This window comes from Heterocephalus glaber, unplaced genomic scaffold (assembly GCF_053883595.1).
Source record: "Heterocephalus glaber isolate CG9 unplaced genomic scaffold, H.glaber_assembly_v1.0 deba00001442, whole genome shotgun sequence".
Classification (NCBI taxonomy): Eukaryota; Metazoa; Chordata; class Mammalia; order Rodentia; family Bathyergidae; genus Heterocephalus; species Heterocephalus glaber.
Genome location: NW_028258296.1, coordinates 21,641,617 through 21,664,064, shown reverse-complemented (window position 1 = coordinate 21,664,064; position 22,448 = coordinate 21,641,617). Strand labels below are relative to the sequence as shown.

The 22,448-nt window shown below is 36.7% G+C and overlaps 1 protein-coding gene across 1 annotated transcript in view; it reads right to left on the bottom strand.

Moving 5' to 3' along the window:
- Positions 1 to 11,031: 11,031 nt before the first annotated feature.
- The window catches only part of Clca2 (chloride channel accessory 2), a 29,146-nt gene continuing 17,729 nt past the window's right edge, over positions 11,032 to 22,448 (bottom strand). Inside the window, 6 exon segments of the mRNA XM_004841571.3 lie at positions 11,032 to 11,178; positions 11,180 to 11,573; positions 12,715 to 12,948; positions 16,164 to 16,334; positions 18,535 to 18,805; positions 20,262 to 20,486. Coding sequence (XP_004841628.3) covers positions 11,133 to 11,178; positions 11,180 to 11,573; positions 12,715 to 12,948; positions 16,164 to 16,334; positions 18,535 to 18,805; positions 20,262 to 20,486 — 1,341 coding nt within the window. The 3' untranslated portion in view covers positions 11,032 to 11,132.

Below are 22,448 nucleotides of genomic sequence, written 5' to 3'. Positions count from 1 at the left end.
TTACTTACAAATGTTTGTCCAGCCAGGAAAACTCACCCACCCAGCGCCACCACCAACCCTTGCTAACCCTGCCCAACAGAGGCTTAATTTTGCATGTTCGATATCTAATTATAACTGATGGTTGTCTTTATTGTTATTCTCCTCTAACTTGACATAACCTCAGCAGCTCTTGGTGTTCCCTTTAGACAATCCACCAGAAGCATTAGCAAGTAATATTGATAGTATGTATTACTTTATATTAGAAAGAAAAGATAAAATTTCTATCCCACTTTGTAAAGCAAACTCCTTCAAGTTTCCTCATCAGCCCTCTCCTCTTTATTCCACATCTCCCAACAGTCAATAAAGTTTAAATTAATAATATTAACTTATTTTGCTGAAATTAAATGTGAAATTCATATTCTCTGAGAATATGAATTGTAGATTGTCAGCTACTGTATAGATGCTTAAGTTTGCCAAACCCCAAATGAAAACCCACATTTCTGTATTCAAAGTATTTGGAAATATCTCTTATCCAAATTTACTTTTGTCTTCAGGTAGTGGTAGACATCTATTTCATCTTGTCTTTCCCTTTTCTTTGACATTCACTGGTTCATAAAATTAAATAAGTACTTACTGCTAACATGAACTTCAGTAATTAAAAATGAAGCATTGAAATAAAGAAGTACAAAATGATGAAGTGGTTCTCTAGATGCTTTCATATAAAAAATGAATAAATGTATTATACATACCAAATTTTAAAATGTAGATTCAAAAGTATCTAGATGCCCAGCAATATGTGTCATTGTTTGAGTTCCCTAGAAAAGCAAGCCTCAGTCAAAGCTTATAATCTAATGGTTTATTGAAGAGTTAATTCCACAGCAAGAACATGAGGGGAAGGGAAAATGAACCAGGGAGTGCTGAGAGGCAGTGAAAGAAGTGTTAATAAACTGTCCAATGCCATACACCAGGGAGATCCAGCAGATCAGCCTGCAAGGGGAACTACCTTCCCTTAGGGGTTGTCTCCTAAGGGTGGAAAAAGGAACCATGCCTGGAGCTGTCCCCTGGAGGGAGGAGAAGGGAACTCTGGCTCCTTCTCATCTTTCACAGGTTCTAATTCTCCTAAACTTCCTGGCTGTGTCATTCAACCCCTCCAGCAGTTGGGTGGAAAGGAAGATCCATGACCTGTCGTGTGTGAAAGGCCAGTGATTCCAAAGGCTGCCAGGTTGGCCTCAGGCAGCAAAACCACTGGCATCTGCAAGGAATGGGTAATGATGGAGGTGACTGGGGTTCTCATATATGGGGGGACCAGATCGGAGGTTGTTCATTAAAATGACTCTAGTACGTTCATTAAGATGAGTCTCTCTTTGAATAGCTCAGACTCACTTTTGCCATGTCCAGCTCCATCCAATATTATAATGTAGGGTTTGCTTTTGTTTTGGTGAGTGCAAAGTGTCTCACTTGTTCCCTTAGAAAAGTTACAAGTCAAATCATTGATAGAATCTCCTTCAAATTGATGGTTAATCACAATTTCCTAAATTACATAAGGCAGGTACTTGCTGCTACGGCCGGTCCCAAGGCCATTATAGGTATTGATCATCTCCCTCCTTCATCGCCTGTTTCCCTCCCCTAGCCAGCGTTTTGGCTTATCGGTTGTTTGTTCACCTGGGGGTCTCGAGTTGACCACCTTCAGTATCCTGTTACCCTGGCCTTCCTTCCACAGTAATCCTAACAAGGTAGCTCAGCCAGAAACCCTGTATCTTTTTTTTTTTTTTTTTTTTTTTTTTTTGGTACGGGGGCTAGAACTCAGGTCCTTGAGCTTGCACAGCAGGCGGCGAAACCACTGAGCTAAATCCCCAGCCCAAGAAACCCTGTATCTTATCCTGATGCTTCCTTTTAGTGATTTTCTTTCCACTGACACCACCCTACTCTTTGATTATAAATCTCAACACGTTCTTATTGGGGCAGTAGTTAAATTCAATCTCTCTTCCCCAGCGTGTGACCCCTATTACAGGGGTCCCTGTTTCTAGTGCTGCTGCCCCCTTTTACCATCTTTAACTAATGTTTGGGTCTGTCAAACACTTTTCAAAATGATTGTTTCACTTCCACCCTTTCAACTGTCAGTCTTTCTAATTTTATCCATTCTAGGATACCCATATTGCTCTGCATTTTTTATTTATTTAGCAATCCCTGATTGCTAATATTTTAAAGCATATTTTCATATACTTCTTTATTATTTGAGTATCTTCTTTTGTGAAATGGCTATTTAAATCTGATTTTAATTACGTTGTCTTTTTCTTAGTGATGTATAAAATATATTTATATATTCTGGATACTAAGTCTTTTGCTTGATCTATGTATTATAAGTGTCTCCTTCAGTTGATGGCTTGCCTTAATGAATGGGATCCCTGGATAAACATAATTACTTTTTTAGTAACGTCTAATTTAATCTTCTCTTTTATGTGTAGTGGCTTTTTTGTCATATATAAGACAGCTTTCCCAAGTTCATTAAGAAATTATATAATATTATATTCTATACATTTTATTGTTTTACCTTTAACATTGAGGTTTATGATCTATCTTTCTTTTTTGTGGTTCTAGAACCTTATGAATGTTGGTTAAGTGCTATACCACTGAGCTACATACTTAGCTGTCCCTTGCCCATGTGTGTGTGTGTGTGTGTGTGTGTGTGTGTGTGTGTGTGTGTGTATGCACATTACTGGGGATTGATCAGAGAGCCTTCACACTGAGCTATGTACCAAGCTTTTCACAAAATTATTATTATTATTGTTATTATTATTATTTGGTACCGGGGATCGAACTTGGGACCTTGTGCTTGCAAGGCAGGCACTGGAACCACTGAGCTAAATCCCCAGCCCTACAAAATTATTATTTAAAAATTTGAGAAAGGCTTCAGCCGCCTAAGTAGTTAGGATTACAGCTACGTAATATACTACTGTGCCAGGTGCAGTACATCTTCTCTGTCTCTAATAATACCGCTTCTGTTATGATATTATCTGTGATATACTGCTATATTTTTAATATTGAAAATTTAAAAAGAAAACAAATATAGCATGGCTAATATGATGCTTGACACATAGAATTTATTCAATAAGCTAAGTGTCTTTAAAATACTCCTTTCCTCCCACTTACCCAGTGCTTAACTTTGTAAGAATAGACCGGAGAAAAGCCAACAAAATGGAGCAAGCTAAGGCTTTACATCAGATGTCATCAAACAAGAATGCTGAAGATTTAATTTAAGGACTCAAATGTTTAAGAGTCAATTTGAAGTTCTTTCCCATGCACAGCCTGATTGCTCCTACATTTCCATTTCATTACTGCCTTTAGTAACATTAGAGTCATGAAGCAAAAGACATTCATTATTGATGAGAAAAAATAATACAGATGTTTCAGAGGGAAGTATTTATTAAAATTTAACTGCTTCTAGCTTTAACCTAGCACTTCCACTACTAGGAATTTATTCTACAGATATACAAGGTGCACAAGGTTAAATATACAAGGGACAAGTTCACACAGGTTTATAAAAGTATATGTACAAAGGTGTCCCATTTATTTCCCATTTGTTTTATTTATTGCATCTCACTTCAACATCAATGCTTTTCACAATGACAGTATTTTTATTATTGAAATAAATATACAAATAAAAACAAAAATACCAAAAAGCATCACTTCAAAATCCCAATGAAGTAATTTAATAGTAATCCTGTCTTGTCTACTTTTAGTTTATTCCGTCTTTTTCTTTACCCTTCCATTTCACTTTTTTTCACCTTTTATCTTCTTAATATTCTTGCTTCTTTCCTACATTGATGTGAAATAAGGTGAAATCAATTTATAAGTTATTCCTTTTGGAGGGTTGTTCATTATATCGCTACTGCTTCCTGGAGCCAGGGAGATAGAAAACACTACCCATTGTATTGGGTCACTTCCTCCTTGCTATGCTCTTCAGACAACTGTTCTCAGATAACAGGTTTTTAAAATATTTTTTTTAATTTATATATTAATTGGTACATTTTAGGTATACAATACATTTACATTTATCATTGGGTGTTTGTACCTGAACATGATGTATCTTAGTTCTTATTTTTTTCCCCATTACCTAAGTGCCCTTCACCCCCACCACCCTTCCCTATTTACATAGATTTTGTTTCCATTTTTTTTTTTCTCATAATTTTTTTCCCTTTCCCCTTCCCCTCCCACCACTCCTCCACCTTTGGACCTTTTCCTATTTCAAATTATCAATTATTCGTTTTAATCATTTTCATCCTTATTTACACTTTCAGTTTCTCACACTAGAGATACTATTCGGTATTTACACATGTGTGTCCTATTTATTTCACTTAAGAGTATGGCCTTAATATGCATCCATTTAGCTATAAATGACTCTAGTTTCTCATTCTTTATGGCTGATTAGTACTCCATTTTATAAAAAAAAACACATCTTCTTTATCCAGTTTCCAGTTGATGGGCACATGGGCTGTTTCCAAACCTTGGCTATTACAAATTGTGCCACTATAAACATAAGTGCACATATGTCACTGTGGTATGATACTTTTAATTCTTTGGGGAAGATACCCAGTAGGGAAACAGCTGGGTCAAATGGGACCTCTAGTCCTAGTTCTTTGAGGTATCTCCATACTGATTTCCACAGTGGTTGCACCAGTCTGCATTCCCACCAACAACTGAGAAGGGTTCCTTTCTCTCCACACCCCTGCCAGCATTTGTTATTGGTTGATTTCTTTTTTCTTTTTTTTTTTTTTGGTACCGGGGATCGAACTCGGGACCTTGTACTTGCAAGGCAAGCACTGGAACCACTGAGCTAAATCCCTGGCCCAGATGGTTGATTTCTTGATAGCAGCCATTCTTTGTGGGGTGAGGTGGAATCTCAGTGTTGTTTTCATCTGCATCTCTCGAATGACCAGTGATGTTGAACATTTTTTCATGTATTTATTTGCTGTTTTGACTTCTTTGTCTGAGAAATGTCTGTTTATTTCAGATACCCATTTTTGAATTGGGTCTTTTAATTTGGGGGGGGGTCTGATTTTTTTTCAATTCTTTATATATTCTAGATAGTAGACATTTGTCTGGGGTACAGCTGCTAAAAATTTCTTCCCATATTGTAGGTTGTCTCTTAGCTCTGTTGTTAAGTTTCTCTTGGAGTGCAGAAGCTTTTTAATAAGATGAAGTCCCAGTTGTTGATTCTTTGTGCTAGTTCCCGTGCTACTGAGGTTTTGTTCATAAAGGCTGGAAGAAGTTAGGTAGAACTCTCAATGACATTGGCATAGGGAAAGATAACAGCTTTTTGATAAGACTCAGCATCCGGTATCTGGCAGGCAGATGGAAATAACATTGGTTACCGTCTGGGTTCCTCTCCACCCATCCCAGGAACCATCTCTCTGATAAGAGCTGTCCAATCCAGGAGCAGGACGGATTTAGCTGGAAACATTTCTTGGACCTTGGGCATAAGATCTTGTTACCTCCACATATTATGTGTGGAGTCCTTGAGTGCTTCTCTGTCATCATGTACGCTGCTTTTTGTGTCTCTAACTTTCACATTTCATTTTCTGTCTCTTTGAGCCTGCTCCATACTTTTTCAACTTCTTATGATACACAAGGAGAAGTCAGATTCTCCTTTCTTTCAGAGCCCACTTCTCATTTGAAATTTTTTTGCCTCTATTCCTTGTTTGTTTGGTTTATTTTTGGAGTTTGCCTTAACAAATCTTTATACACAGTGCAGCAGCCACCGAATTTATATACATCCTCCTTTGTTTTCTCACCAGGTGAATTTTTCTTTCTCTTTTCTGAAAAGTAGCTTTACTGAGAATAATTCACATATCTTACAATCCACCCATTTAAAGAATACAATCCAGTAGTTTTTAGTTGGTTCACAGAGTTGAATACAATCAATTTTAGAATGTTTTCATCAGCCATAAAAAAAGCTCCACAAATCATTAGTAGTCATTCTCTACTTCTCTCTGCCCCCATTCCCAACTTTTTCTTTAAGACCCTGACTCCAGGTGATCACTTGTCTACCTTCTGTCTCTCTATATTTGGATATTTGTTAGTAGTCCATCTACCTAATGCAAATTAAATGTCCTTTGATCAACAAAGGATGACCTCAAATTATATATCTTTTGACCAACATTTTCTCATTTCTTCATATCTCTTACACCCCACCAACCACCCAAGCCCCTGGTAACCACTATCCTACTCTCTTGATCCATGAAACATCAACTTTTTTTGATCCCACATATGAGTGAGACAATGCAGCACTTATTTCTCTGTGGCTGGTTTATTTCACATAACATACTGTTCTGCAGGTTCATTTATATGGTCATAAATCAAGGGATTTTATTTTTATGGCTGGATGATATTCCATAGTGTTTATATACTTCATTTTTTCCAACCACCCTTAATAGACTTAGGTTGGTTTCATATCTTGGCTATTGTGAGTAATACTATTAACATGGGAATGCACATATTTCTTTGACATACTGATTTTATTTCCTGGATATATATCCACCAGTGGGATTGTTGGATCATATGAAAGTCCTATTATTATTTTGAGGAACCTCCATACTATTTTCAATAATGGCTGTACTAATTTACATTCTCACTCACAATATATAGTTATTTCTTTTATTCCATATACTTAACCAGTATTGATTGTCTCTTATCTTTTTGGTGTTAGCTATTCTAACAAGTGTGAAGTGATATCTTAGTATACTTTTGCTGTGCATTTCCCTGATGATTAGCAATGTTGAACACTTTTTCATATACCTGTTGGCTGTTTATATGTCTCCTTTTAGAAATGTCTGTTCAGGTATTTTGTCCATTTATCTGTTTTGAGTCAGGATTTTTCTATATAGTCCAGGGTGGCACTGAACTTGCTGTGTGGCTCAGGATGGCCTTAAATTTGCAATACTCTTGTCTCAGCCTTCCAATTGCTGGCATTACAGACATGTGCCACTATGCCCACCTTTATCCATTTTGAAAAATACAACTGTTTTTTCTTGATATGGAGTTGAGTTCCTTATAAACTTTGAAAATGAATCCCTTGTCTTAATCTGTTTTGTATTGATACAACTGAATTCCACAAACTGAATAATTTATAAAAAGCGGAGATTTATTTTGCTCCTAGTTCAACAGGTTTTGAAATCCAAACACATGGCGCTATCATCTGCTTGGCTTTCTTGTGGCATCAACGTGGAAGAGGACATCACATGGTGATATAAAACCAATGTGGCTTTTTTTTTTCATTTTTCTGATCGAACTCAGGACCTTGTGCTTGCGAGGAAGGTGTGGTACCACTGAGCTAATCCTCGGCCCTTTGATGTGGCTTTTATTTCAAGGCCCTCTCTTGAGATAATTCATTAATCCATTAATGATGGCAGAGCACTCTTGACCTAATCAAGTTTTTTTGTTTTTTTTTTTGTACTGGGGATCGAACTCAGGTCCTTGCACTTTCAAGGTAGGCAGCAGAACCACTGAGCTAAATCCCCAGCCCGATCTAATGACCTTTTAAGAGTCCCACCTGGCACCACTCACTTCTTAATACTTTTTGAGTTTTGTTTTCCACTTCAGATCTGGATAATTTTGACTCTTCCAATACTGACAGATTTCCTGCTTGTTGGCATATCTAGCATTGTTTACTACATACTGGATGGTATGTTGTAGGGTCTCTGTATTATGTTTTCTTTCTCTGAGTTATGTTCTGGTAGTAAATTGTTAGTGAATCACCCTGATTTTGTGGAAACTTCATTTTAGGCTTTGTCAGAGCCAATTTATCTAAGATTTGCCTAGAGTTCCAGGGCATAACTCTTGTTCTGGGGATAAGGTCCTCATCCCTTTTGTGGATGTTCTGGAGTTCCAGTGGAAACCCACAGTGCTTACCATTCCCCTCTAATAAAAGTGGAATTAAATTCTAAACCTTTTCTGTCAAGAACTAAGCAGAAGCTGAAATCTTTGTTCAGCTCATTTTCTCAGCTCTCATTTTCCACTAGATTCGTTTAGCTCAGGACTCATCCAAAGGTTAAGAGAATGTGGGTGGGGAAATTTTCCTTTTGTGGTTGCCTCCATTCTTGGATTTTCTCCCTCAATTTCTAAATATCCTGGCAATCTAGGACTACTACTTCTGGTTTCTCAAACCAGTAAGATTGCTGACTTCCATGTGAATCCTGTCTAGATGGACCAAGCCAACTGGGCAGAGCCTCCAAAAGAAAGCTGGTTAAGCATGCACTTCGCCTGGGTTTCTTCCCTTTTCTAGTTCTGCCTGCCTTTGTCAAGAGTCCAGTGTATTTAAGAATTTTGTTTTCTATTGTGTCCAGAGTTATATTATCATCAAAAGGATTAGTTGATTGAACAACCTCACCATTAATATTATTAAATTTGTCATATTTTAAAATGAATGATGTATCTAGGGCTCACTTCTTCCAAGAATAGTTACATTATGAAAAATAATCATAAGTAAAAACATTTCTGTAGATTTAATGTATTAAAATCCAAGTGCAAAGATATTTGGGGGCAATCAACAGTGCCCACATAAACAGTAGCCTACTTGTGTATAAACTATATCAACCACCCTTAAAAATGAGCTACATACTACTTTTATCTCTCCACCGCTGAAATTTAATCTTACTGTACTGTCACTAAAAGAATTGGGCAGAAATGGGGAAATATTTTCTTGAATTTTTTTGAATTTTCATAACAAATTTATATTTATTGCAGAGCAATGATTATTCTGGCATTTGAAGATAATATCATCTATATATATTGCATTCATTCCTTTTTCTTTTTGGTGGTTGAAACCAAAGCTGTAAGTATACTAGGCAAGTGCTGTATCACCTAGCTACATCCTCAACCCACCTTCATTTCCTAGAATTGTATTCCAAGACAACTGAGCATCTAACTCACATACATCATCATCTTGTAATCTTGAATCAAATCTTCAATGATATCATTGTTCATCTGGTGTTGCACCAGTGACAAATGGGAAAAGTTCCTCATTCTCCTTGCCCCAATTATTCTGTTTCTATTTTTTATTAAGGATCAGGAGGGCCTTTACAGTGATTCTGTTCTATTGATTACTAGGGTCTCTAAATCCTATTTCCTCACATTTACGTCTTTTTTGTCTAATGCTTTCACACCCTCACAACACTGAACATTGTTTACCATACCCCCTTCACAAGATCACTCTTTCTACCTTGTTATGGTTGAAACTTTTTATATCTTTGATATCCCTTAGTTTTGCCTCTTCTTATAGTTCACCAATTTCTAGACTTTAGTCCGCTTCCTCTATCCTTGTATTCACTAAATGGAAAAAAGAACTAAAGAGCAAATATGCACAAAAAGAAACCAATTCCTTTGAAGCTAGATTTGCTCTCCTGCTATCTGATTTTTTTTTCTTTTTCTTTCTGTTTTTCTTTTTTTGATACTAGGTATCAAACTCAAGACTTTGTGCTTGCCAGGCAGGCAAGATGCCACTAAGCTACATCCATGGCCTGGTATCTGATCTTTAAAGAGCTAAGTATTCTAGGCACAATCCCCAGCATCTTTCCATTCCTTCTCAAGCAGGCAGTGTGAAGGAGTAGTCTGAGAACCTGGCTCCTCTTCTCTGTAGCTCTGCCATTCATCAGCACAAAACTTCAAATTATTCACTTAACTTTTCATCCTTCTGTCTGTAAAATGAGGAAAATATTTGAGGACTTGAAACTGATCACAACCTTTTCTCTGTATCTTACCAGCCATGTTTGAAATCATAGAGAAACAAATTCCAGGCCAGCAGGGGTAAATGGCCATACCAGAAGTTACCTCCGGGGGGGTTGGAACCAGGCTGCATGGATCGCAGCTGTCATGTGCCAAAATTTAGGCACTGAGACTTAGAGTGTAACAGGCCAGACATGTGCTGTAGTAGCGCTACAAGGAAGCAGGCTGGATGGGGAACCTCACTGTTTGTTTTTCTCCCCAGCCTTGTACCATGTCTCTCCACTCAGGGCTTCAAGCTTTTCCTTCCTTTTTGTCCGAGGTCACATTTCTCTACTTACCTTTCAAAATATCATAGTTTTCATTCTTAACAGGTCCTGGTTATAAAACTGAGATCACTTCTACATTATTATTTAAACTTATTCAATAAAGCTTTAAGCTCTCCAGTTTTAAAAACCAAATGATTCAAGTATCTTTAACAAAATACCAGCAAGTAAAATTATAGGAAGATAATTTTTATTTCCTTGTGACATATGCTTCCCCTTTCCTTTGCCCTTGATGGAAAAAGGATTTAGACTTTTATTTAACCAAAGAAGAGAACATGATAGTCATTTCTAAAGATCAGTCTCTCCCCCTGACCTCTTCTTCAGTGGAGATTGAATAAAACTGTATTGTCTACATACTTCTTAAAATAAGCTGAGAACCTCGTCTTTCATTCTTTAAAGCTTTATGAGAATGAGAACCATTTTCATTCAATTATCCCCAGGGCAATAACTTGGAAAACTGCTTTGATGGGAGTAGAAACTTATAAACAATAAATTCAATAAAGCTTTGTTACAAAACCAGTCTGAAAGGACAAGGATAATAACCACATCTTAAGGTTGCCTCTTACTCTTAAAAAAGGTCCCTTTGAGCATTAGTGGTGGGATTTGATCCATAGTACATTTAATGAAATGACAAGAGATAAAGAATTTTACAATTGGGGCTTCATATAAAAAATGCAGCTTGATCATTTGTCATAAACAAGCAATCTGTTCTGCACAGATAAGGACAAATGAAAAATTAATCAAAGTAACTAAACAATTGGTTCATATAGACAGTTATACTGCATAATTCAGAATCTAACTCCCTTTCCTATACTTGGAGCTATTTTTCCACTTCAATAAAACAAGCTTTTCTTGACCCTGACTCAACTTTGCCCTTGCCTTTAAAGACATTACTGTGAAGAATAATCTTTATTAGTTTTCCATAACTAAGACTATTTTCTAATTTCTCATCCAAAAATGAGTATTATATATAAAACTATGATCCATATTACACAAAAATCCAATGCACTTTATACAATTTGATGTTCATTTCAATTTATTGTTATGTTTTTGCAAAATGTAAAGCCCAGGGGTCATAAAACTAAGAAGGAAGATACTCTGTACATTTGTTCATAGTAATTTTGTCCCACTCTCTTCCTTGACTGCTCTTTTTCTTGTTTAAAATATAATATGTTACAATTATAACAAGGCAAATGGTTCCTATCAAACTCATTGCTGTTAAAACTCCTTTCACTATAAGATGATCTCTGCCAGGAACAGAAGCAGAGTTTGGAGAACTAGACCGAGACACCTGGGCAATGTTAGATACAGCAGACTTTAAAGAGTTCCTATCCGTTGCTCTAATGGCCAAATAAATTCTGTAGTTTTCTTGTGTTCCTCTTTCAGGTCGATGTTCGAGTTCACTTGTAAAACGTCTGGGTAAGAATGTAAATATCTCTCTGGTACCAGCCTGCTGAGGATTTAGCTTTGATGTATTCACCAAAATGGCATTGTTAAAGTCATCTTGAATATTCTGTAGGCTTTTACTTATTCTTATTTCATAACTTGCAGCTGAAATTAAAAACATAAATGGGAAGAAGTCACCTTAAGTAAGTTTCATAGTTTATTAGTAATGACTAATGAGAGAGAATAGCAACAAAAAAGTTAAAATATCTGGGAATAAACATAACAAGAAAAATAAATAAGAGTCAAACTTTAAAACACTACATAGTCATACTAAAAGGTGAGCAAGAGGATTTATGTTTTCTGAGATTAAGATTAACATTATAATGTTTTTATTATGGTGATGTAAATTTTGTGATATTTATTAAAAATGCTTTCAATGCTTGCTTTAACTAGTGAAGCTTTTTGCAAAGTTTATATGGAAAATAAATAATAAAAATAGCCAGGTTGAGTCTAAAATATAGTTCAAAAAGACAGATTCTACCAGATATAAAAATAGTATAATGCCTCAATAACTAAACTACCATGGACTAGTACATGAATGGACTTATATTCAAAATTAGGCCAAATTCAGAAATTTAGTATAAAATAGAATTCAAATTAATAGGAGAAAAATAAAAGTTTCTTAATAAAAGGCATTGTAGTAATTGGATAAAAATCTGGAAAAAAATGGCATAGATGGAAGCTCAAAAGTTAGCACAGGCCTTAGAGAAGGGAGAGTAGGAGTAGGTTCTCATCAATGTTCATCCAAGAAAAAGTGAGAAAGCCCTGGATTAGATAACTCCTCTCAGCCTTTATCACAGAAATGATGACTAGAGCAGGAGAGGAGAGGGCACCAAGTTTTTTTCAGTCATGGGAAATAGTTCTCTAAACCTGACTTGTAAGTATTGGCTAGTGAATTTTCAGAAAAATAGTCACTGTAAGTATTTGGAAATATAGATTCCATAGTAACAAACTTCATTTCTGCTGAAGAGACCACCAACCTGTGTGGTGTGCATGTCTCCAATCAAGGTTTCTGTGTGATTGCAGTGAGTCTACCCTGGCCTCTCTACTCCTGTGGCAGCTGACTCACTCTCATTCCTGGGCTCCAGGATGTCAAGCATTATGAGCAACTCAGAGCCTTTCATGACAGCGCTCTGCAGCTTTTTGGGCTCTAAATCCCCAAGTTATTTTCACCCCACTAACTCCTGACTTCATTTTTAGCAATGTTGTCTTGTGGAAAAATAGATAATGAAGCCACCAAACCTACCCTGACCCTGATCAAAGTCTTCTCCTGGTGCTGTCCAAGATAGAATCACTTCCTCTTCCATCTTTACAGCTTCCAGGTCAATAATTTTGCACGGTGGGAAGACGTCAGGATGGGAACCATCTGGAACTCCTCGCACTGAAAAGGAGCCCCCTGAGCTTACTCTGCTCAAGGCCCACTTTTGCTCTCCTTCACTTCTGTGTGCTGATTTCCTTGGAGCATTCATCTGAATGTTATCTGGGCCCAAAAGAAAAGCATAGGCAGGCAACGAATTACCAATCTCCTGAATATCTTGTTCCTGACAGATTATCAAGAGACTTTTGCAAAACTTTTTTTAAAAAAAACTACTTGTTTAGAATACCTGAGTTTATTCAATAATTCATTCATTCATTCTGTAAGTACTGAGTGGATATGCTATGCCAGTAATTACAGACAGAAGAAAACAATTCCTCATGGAATAAATTGTATTAGTAATATACACTGACAAATTGTGGTATTTCGAAAGAAAATAGCTCAAATACATAATTTAGAGTGATATCACACTCAAAGATTTTCTAAAGGTTAAAATATCATCCAGGTAAACAATATCTCAGGCAACGGGTACAGTTTGTGTGAAAATTCTGAGGTCAGAAGAGCTTTTTTGTTTGTTTTGTTTTTATTTTTATTAGTACGTGTTTGAAATAGATAATGATTACGTTCTTTGTGGTGGCTGCTACAAGTACACAGCACATCTTAATTCTCTTTATGGCCCCCTCCCTTGGTCCCCTGCCTATTTGCAAAAGATCTATCTCAATCTCCCAGTTTCTATTTAATATTTAAGCTTGTGTGCCTGATTTGTGTTCAGAGTGCTTGCCTAGGATGCCTGAGGCCCTAGGTTTCATTCCCAGTAAAAAAAACAAAAACAAAAACAGAAAAAAGGAAAGAAAGAAAGAAGGAAGGAAGGAAGGAAAGAAAGAAAGAAAGAAAGAAAGAAAGAAAGAAAGAAAGAAAGAAAGAAAGACAAAGGGAGGGAGGGAGGAAGGAGAGGGGAGGGGAGGGGAGCCGAGAGCAGGAAGAAGAGGAGAGGAAAGGAGTTTAGATGAGACAGGAGGCAGAAGTTCATGAAGGAGCATAACAAGCAAGGGGGCCTCTTAGAGAGCCACCTAATGGTGCAGATGAGAGAAGAAAGCAGCTTGGGACAGGTGATAGTAGTGAGAGATGGTAAGGTGCATTTTGGAGAAAAAAGTCAGCAAAAGTGGATGATGAATTTGAATATGGAGGTTCTAGGCATTTAGATACTGTTAAAGCTGTGTAGATTAAGGAGATTACCTAATAGTAATTTTAATTATAATGATAAATAGTATTTACTGAGTGACTCTATGCCAAGCACTTTTTTAAGAACCTTGTGTATAACAAATATTTCATTTTGTCAGCAAAGCTATGAGTAGGGTACAGTTATTGCTTCCATTTTTATAGATGATGAAACTGAGACATAGAAGCTAAGCAACTTAATCAAAGTCACATAGCTCAATCTCATGTAGTTTGGCTCCAGTCAGTAGAGTGAGAAGGTCAGGAGTGAGCGCTGAGACTTTCCAACATTTAGAGGCCTGTTAAGAAAGAAGGAGCTGGAAAAAGAGGCTGACAAATATTCCAGAGAATAAGAGATAGCCAGGAGACTGTGGGGTCATAGAAACGGGGAAATAGCAGTCTCTGTGTAATACCGCTGAGGTCAAGAAAAATGAGGTCTGAAGTGTTTCCTTTGGATTTAGTGGGAGGGCGGCCATTGGCAATTAGGGCCAGAGAAATTCCAATGGAACATTTGGGTGGAAGTCAGATTGCAGGGAGCAGAATAGTAAATAGGAGGTGAGAAAGTACAGTTGTGAGGTTTTGGTTAATTTCGGGAGAAAATGATAGAAATAGAGAGGTGATAGCTCGCAGGTGACTAATTTTTAATATGGGTGTGTGCTTGAATGGTGCCCAGAGAGGACAGTAGAGAGGGAATGCAAAGGGGAGAGCTCTCATGGGCTCTCCAGGGTGCAGAGCACACCCAGCAGAGGCAGTGGCCTCAGGGGAGGAGAGGGAGGTGCAGATGCTGCTCTGTCTGGAGGTTTGGTGGTATGAAAATAAGAGTAGCTCCCACTTTTTCAGAGAAGTGTGCGCTCAAAGTCATCACCTGGAAGTGAGCTAATAGAGTGAATGCTATGAACAGTAGGCATGTCATGAGAGCCCTAAGGTTTTCTTTTCTGTGCTATAAGGCCTATATGAAATACCAAAACAAAAGCACAGTTGAACATTTCAAGTCAGACTGCACACTAGGTACTGATATTTGCATCCTTTAAACTTATGGGTTTTGGAAAGGTACTCAATTGAGTCAGGGGCTTGCAAGCTCCTTGATGAGAATCAGGTCTTCTACTTGGTGTGCCAAGTTCCTAACCTGTCACCTAGTAGGCCTGCAAAAATGTTATGCATTAATAAAAAACAGAATATTTATTTGGAAATGAAGTATTTTATCTAGATATAACATCATATCTATGCAATAAAACCATGTTACCTTGCAAATTGATTTACATTGGTTTTTAAGCAATCCCAATTATTGTAAATATAAGTGAGAGTGAAATTGTCTACCAGGTAACACAAAAAAACACCAGGAAATGCAAATCCGCTGTAGCACCCTGATTAGCTTCTAGTGTGAAGTATGAATAGAACAGAAAAATACAGAATCATGTTATGGAATAGTCCAGATGATGGGTTGTAACTGCTGAAATAATGAGTAATACTCATCATCATTAAAATGCTTCGAAATGTTTTTTGAGACTGTTTTTAGAGAGACTACAGCATGATACATTGTCTGTGATATTCCAACTACTGCTCTCTATGAGGAACTAACATAATAGTGTTAAAAAATTAAAGATGTCTATCTCCTATTCATCTGGGATTTTTTTCATCTTGAAGAGAAACAGAATCTCTTCAGGAATCCCACAGATGTCTGTAACATCCAAACTCATATTTATTCAGGAACCCACTTCCTGTGTAGATTATTTGAGCCAGAAGCTTGCTTCTTTCAGCTGTTGACAAATTTTTGCTTCTTTCTTTTGCCTAAACCTCTACAGAGGAAATATAAGAGCTGGAACTTAGAAATCTCAATAAATATATATAGTACTGACTCTGTCAAAACAGTCACAAGAGAAAGGTCAAAATAATTACTAAAATGAGGGTAGGAATTAGCTAAAGAAATTATCCTTTTTTGTTATAAATGAGACTGACAAGGTGGTCAATGAATTATGGATTAACTTACATAAAGTTTTGAAATTCCTTTTTATCTTCTCTCTCTCCTTCCTCTCTCTCTCTCTCTCTCTCTCTCTCTCTCTCTCTCTCTCTCTCACACACACACACACACACACACACACACACACACACACCAGAGATATATACATGAAATGATATCACAAGTTAACAGTGCTGATGATTCTTACCATTCACTATGTAACCCGGTACATACAGAGCATGACTTCCTGCGATAGAGTGGGCTAGGGTGCTTATGCTGGGAGAGTGACTGACATGCACTTTCAAGCTATATCTACCACTTACAGCAAAGGAGAAAAAATACCTCGAGTAAATTCCATCATTTTTAATGACATCAGCACCTGTATATGTAGACAAAAAGTCAGTGTCAACACTTGCCATCATAGTTGATTGCTAATATTTTAAAAGCTATTAAAATAATATCCCCCCTCAATTTTTCCATTTTAGTATATGTTACCATGGGTATAACTGGTGATTTAAAATTCAATAGCTCCATAATTTCCTTTTGTGATTCTTTAACCTCTAAAAACTTATTCTCTAAGTGTGAATGTGGTATAATAAAACACTTAAAATAGTTTTTATTGTTTCTTTTACTAGGTTATAAATTTAGATAACAAACAAATGAATTTTCCCAGGAAATAAATATAAGAGCCTATTGAGTTCAATCAGGTGATTTTCCCTAAGACAGCATGATCTGCTCTCCAGGTCAGCTCATAGGCTGAAGCAAGGGAGAAACATTCTGCAAAGTGGATTTTTGAACCATATACAAAAAAATGAAAGGTAGGGTCATTCATAAGCAATCAGAACATGAGAGTCCATTTGGACTCATTTCAACAGGCAAAGAAGACTTCTCTGGTATCCCTCCACAGCAGAATTGAGCTAAAGTCCTCTAAATAGACTTCTGTTCATAAATGTCGTACACGATTGCCATGGTGGAGTGCCAAACCCAAGAATCTCGAAAAAAACCAAAAAACCGAACTTTGAAATAACAGAGCAAAGATATGTAATTTGAAGACAGCAATGCAGACTTTAAGGATCATTATCATTCTGAGAATTTAGTTTAGTAAAAGAACAGAACACGAAACAGGAAAAGTGGAATGACAAATGAGTTTGTTTTTAGAAGTCAAAAAATGTTACTCAGAAGGAGTCCAACAGCCACTGTCTGCCTGGCCTGATACTGTGCTCTCCATACACCATACCAAGGGGGCTTCAAATTCTATTGTGCAGAATGAGAGATTCACAGTAGAGTTTTCTTGATTTACTTTGTTTTCCTAGTGGTAAGGGAAATCTTCTGGATTCCACTAGCTTGCTGATCTAGTCTTTTTGGGACTAAGTCACTGGCCCTGGTTGTACTAGAGAAGGGCTTGTCCTCTTGTTAACCTCATTACGTGGCTAAAGAATAATCTAGGGCAGTGATGGTGAACCTTTTAGAGACCAAGTGCCCAAACTGCAACCTAAAATCCATGTATTCATTGCAAAGTACCAACACTGCAATTAAACCTGAATACTGAGATTTTTAGTTTAGAAAAAAACAACTCATACATTAACATCTTTTGTCTTAAAAGAAAAACACAATAATATGTGTGCCAAAGGTTTACCATTACTGATCTAGGGTTATCTCATGAGTCAAAAGTTCAATTTTCCATTTTTTTTTTTTCAAAACTGGATCCAAAAGGAAAATATGGGTTAACTATCACTGCATTTCCCTTGTTGGTTTTTGTTTGCTCTTTTGAGTTGTCAGGTCTGATTGCTGCAGTGAATAAAGCTGGTCACTCTGAGTGAAGCAGGACTTAATGAAAAACAAGTCCTTCCCAGCCTTGGGCAATAACCCCCCATCATCCCTTTCTCCCCTGTAGCTGTAACTCCTTGTTCTGATACAGATAAAATTGACAACTATGTCCCATAAACAAAGTTTATGACGCCCTGTTCTCCTATGATTCATAAGGCTCTGTCTTCTTTCAAGGCTAAGTTACAAAATTGTCTGTCCTTGTTCTGTTGCTGTAAATTCCTTGCTAGTTACTAGAAAGACCAAACCCTTGGACAAAATGTATAGAAGCTGGAACTTCTGTTTGCTCAGCACATTTCCTTTGGACAGGAGACTTCTGAGCCTGTGTTCACCTAAAACCTGAACTAAAGTCCTCCTGATTCCCACTGGTCTCTCCTGTCTCTTGGAATTCTGAAACTTGAGAAGATAATGGGCATGTCATAAATGCGCATACACCTATTTCGGTGTGATCTCATTAAGTGACTGTGGCCAGTTTTGCTGGCCATGTGGAAGCCAAGATTTAGGTGTCAAGTGGCTTCCTCCCACACTTTCGCTCTGGCATAGCCCCTCTGAGGAGCCTCCCTGACACTATTTTTCCCCAGGTTAGCCCATACATCCTTAGTATGTCAGTAATTCTATGAGAATTTGAGAGTATGATATGACCAAATAAGAAAAAGAATTTTAAAATTTTACAGATAAGCTTCACATCGGTGCAAACTCATCATGATGTGACAGCTCTTAAAGCACATGTAAAAACATCATTCCTCTCTTGTTACCTGCTCCATCATCAAAAAGTTTCAGCATAACAGGATCTCCAGTCTCTGGCTCAATCACAGCAGTGACAGTAGCATTAAGAATGGGATAAAACCCCTTTCTCACATTTGCATAAATCATCACAGGGTCAGGAAAATGAGTGCTGTCTTTTTCCACAAAGACTTCTACAGTGGCTGGGGGCACAGCGGAGCTGGAGGCGCGGGAGGCCACTGTCACTGTCAGGAGTTGAGGAGAATGGTGGGTGTTGTTCAGGGAGTAAGTCCAGGGCCCAGGCTGCAAAACAAACACTTTTTGTTTGGTGAAGTGTGATGAAAAAAATGAACACTTAATTTTGCAGGATCTATCTAAGACTTTAGGGTTTTTGGTTTGTTGATGTTGTATTTTTCAAAATACTGTAAAAGGATGTCAGAAAAAGTAATATTGGTTAAATGATGGCTAACAAGCCACTGTTACTGTTAAGTAACTTCAGGGAATTATAATGTGGGTTTATTTGGAGGAGGGAGGATACATTTTGATTCATATTTTTAGCACATAACAGTAGCAGCATCCAGATCAAAGTTCTTTGCAAATATTAATCTGGGCCCCTTTACCTGAAAAGAGGTTAAGTGTTTTTATTCCTTTTCACTACTGAGAAATTTATAGCAAATTAAGTGGGCTGTTAGGATTTATGTAGATACACTGGACTAGGGACAATAATATTCTTATTTCCCTTCACTCCTCCCAAACCTCCAGTCCAAGAAACCTCAAACAACGAAAATAAGGAACTGTTAGGGACCAAGAAAAGATCTATTTTTGGTAGGTCAGGATGTTACAAGGTCTGTGTGGAGTAATTTACAGTCATACTGATCTCAATAAAAGGAGCTGCAGACAAGAAATCCACGAATAATCAGCTTTTGAATACTCTCTACTCACCCAGAATAGCTTTCTGTCCTCTCTCTCTCTTCCCCTCTCCCCACCTTCAAATAAATCATTTTCTTTTACTAAAAATAAGAAATATTGCTACACACCACTCTCTTGCCTTCCTAGACTACCTGGAAGAAATCCTCGAAAGAAAGTGTGAAGGAAAAGGCTGAGATTTCAATGCATCAAAACATGTCCTTGCAATTAAGCTATATACAGATTTCTTCCTGATTCCTGCTGCTGCTCCTTGTTAAATCCCAGAGGTAACAGCAGGAACCATCAGAGGAAAGCAAGGCGTCAAGGCGGGGAGTTCAGATGCTGTCACACCCAGCACAGCCTTCTTCCTGTGCTTCCTCATTTTCCAGTGACATCTGATTCAAGCCCTGAGATCTCTCTACCTATTTTTGTTTTGGAATTGTACCATTACTAACAGCTGTATGACAGGAACCTCCACATAAAAAAGGTACTCAAAAGCACATGCATTACATTGCTCATCTTATAAATTCTAGATACAGAATTTTTCCTAAGCTTATAGAAATGTATGGATTATGTAAAGAAAAATGTAAGCTACAGAAGTTATTTGTACAACTACTGAAAATATTAATTTTCATTGTTGACATGAGAAACTTTTATCCAGTCAATATTTAAAGTTTTGAATATAGCTTATTTGCTCCCCTTTAACTTTTAGCACTAACAAAAGGTTTTCATAACTGCAAAGCTTTCATATATCAGAATAAAATTTCTTTTATAAAATGCATCTAATTGTGTTCAGTTGAAAGTTATATACTTGGCCAAATGTTGTCATAATAAACAAGATCATAACACCTACCTTGGCAGTTCCTGGAATGCAAAGGCTAGCTGTTTGAGAAGCTAGACTGGTGGTAAAATTATTTGTGTAGTATTTTCTTCCAGTAGGATCAAATAACACAATCTCAGGGGGACCACTGGTCTGCCATGTGATTAGAAAAACAGTGTCGTTTCCAACACTGTTATCCACATTTACAGTGCTTATCAGTTGATGGTAAGGTTTAACATTTTCACTCATGCTTTCAAGCTGTTAAAGAGAATATATATGTAAAATGTTCTAGTCATTCCCTCTTTTTCTTTAATCACAAAAATAAATTGACAAAAAATCATTTAGTTCTGACATTTACTATATTTACATAAATCATTTTACATACTATATATTATGTAAATAGTTATTAAAATATTTTGTTATAGTTAATGCAAGTGTTACTTCATTATTCTTTGTGAAGAATAATTTAGCTGTTCTTGTATTATCTCTCATCCAAATCAAAGACAATTTTAATAAGCTTTTTAAAACTTTTATTTGTGAATGTGTTTAAATTGTTTTAATTTGTATATAATATATCCAGATACTCTGACAGATTTTAATGAGAAATATAAAATTTTCATTTTGGTATATTTAATTTTACTTTTTGGTATAATGAAACAAATTATTAGCCATTCACAATGAACTGTATATGAGATTGTGTACGTGTGCACACAGTGTACAGAGTGTGTACATATGGCTGACACTGTACTACATGCATCACTTGATTTTCATGAAAACCTTCTGAAATAAGTACTATCACTATCTGCCCAGATGAGAAGACGGAAGCTTAGAGAAGCAATTTTCCCAGGGTCACACACCAGAAAGGTGGAACTAGGATAAAACCTAACCAGGCTAACTCTAGAGACCTTGCATTTAATCACTGTGTATTCACAATGGGTACAATTCTGTGAATAACTTTGAAATTTTATTTTTGTTAAACACATTAGGAACGCTTTGTAAAATTGCTCAGACTGAGACACCATGTAAAATTATATTGGCAGATGGCACCAAAAGTATTATGGATTATTTGTTCAAACCAATTTAACAAGTGTTTGCCGGCTGCCAACTATGTTTTGCACTCTGTGCTGGACCCTGGGCTGCAGAGTGAGCTTTAGAGGTTGCTCCTGCCCTGAGTTTCAAGGGACTGATGATGTCTTAGCAACTAGGGAGAGGCAGCCAACATTGTGAATGTGAAGGCTAATTTGAGACCATATTAAGTATATTTTACGTTAAATTTGTTTTTTGACAATTCTTTTTATCTGTATTAAAAGGAAATAAAATATAAAGATTATTGGGAACTATCAGCAGGAAAGCCAATTACAATATATCTTATGTATTGTCATTCATAATTCACATTTTTACTTTCTAATTTGAATGTACTTTTAACTCATAGATAAAAACATAAAAATTATACATATTCTAGGAATATCATGTGATATTTCAATAAGGTATGCATTATATAATGTTTAAATCAGATTAAGCATATCTATCTCCTAATTCATCATTTTTATGGTGAAAACGTTCAAAATTCTTTCTTCTAGGTTTCTGAAATAGAAAGCACATTATTATAATCTATTGTCACCCTACTGTGCCATAGCACACTAGAACTTATTATTTCCATCTAACTAAAATTTACCCACTGATAAACCTTTCTTCCTCTCTCCATCCCCTCTACTCTCCCCAGTCTCTGGTAATCTCCATTCTACTCCGACTTCTATGAGATCCATTCCCATATTCCAAGTACGAGTGAGGTCACGCAGTACTTCTTTTTCTGTGCCTGGCTTATTTCATTTAATACCATGATTTCCAGATCCACTCAGCTGTCATGAATGGTAGGCTTTTTATGCCTAATAGCATTCCAGGATATATATGTACTATGTTTTCTTATATATTATATATTTATCAGTTTATGGACACTGAGATTGTTCCCATTTCTTTGCTGCTATGAATAATCTCCAATCGACACATGAGTGTACATGTCTTTTTGACATACATCATTTCATTTCATTTGTATAAACACCCAGTAGTGTGGGATTGCTAGACCATGTGGTAGTTCTATTTTTAATTTATTTATTTTTAAATTATTTAATTTATTTTTAAATTATTTTATATAATTTCCATCAATCTTTGTATTTCTGTGGTGTCAGTTGCAGTGTCTTCTTTTTCAGCTCTTATTTTATT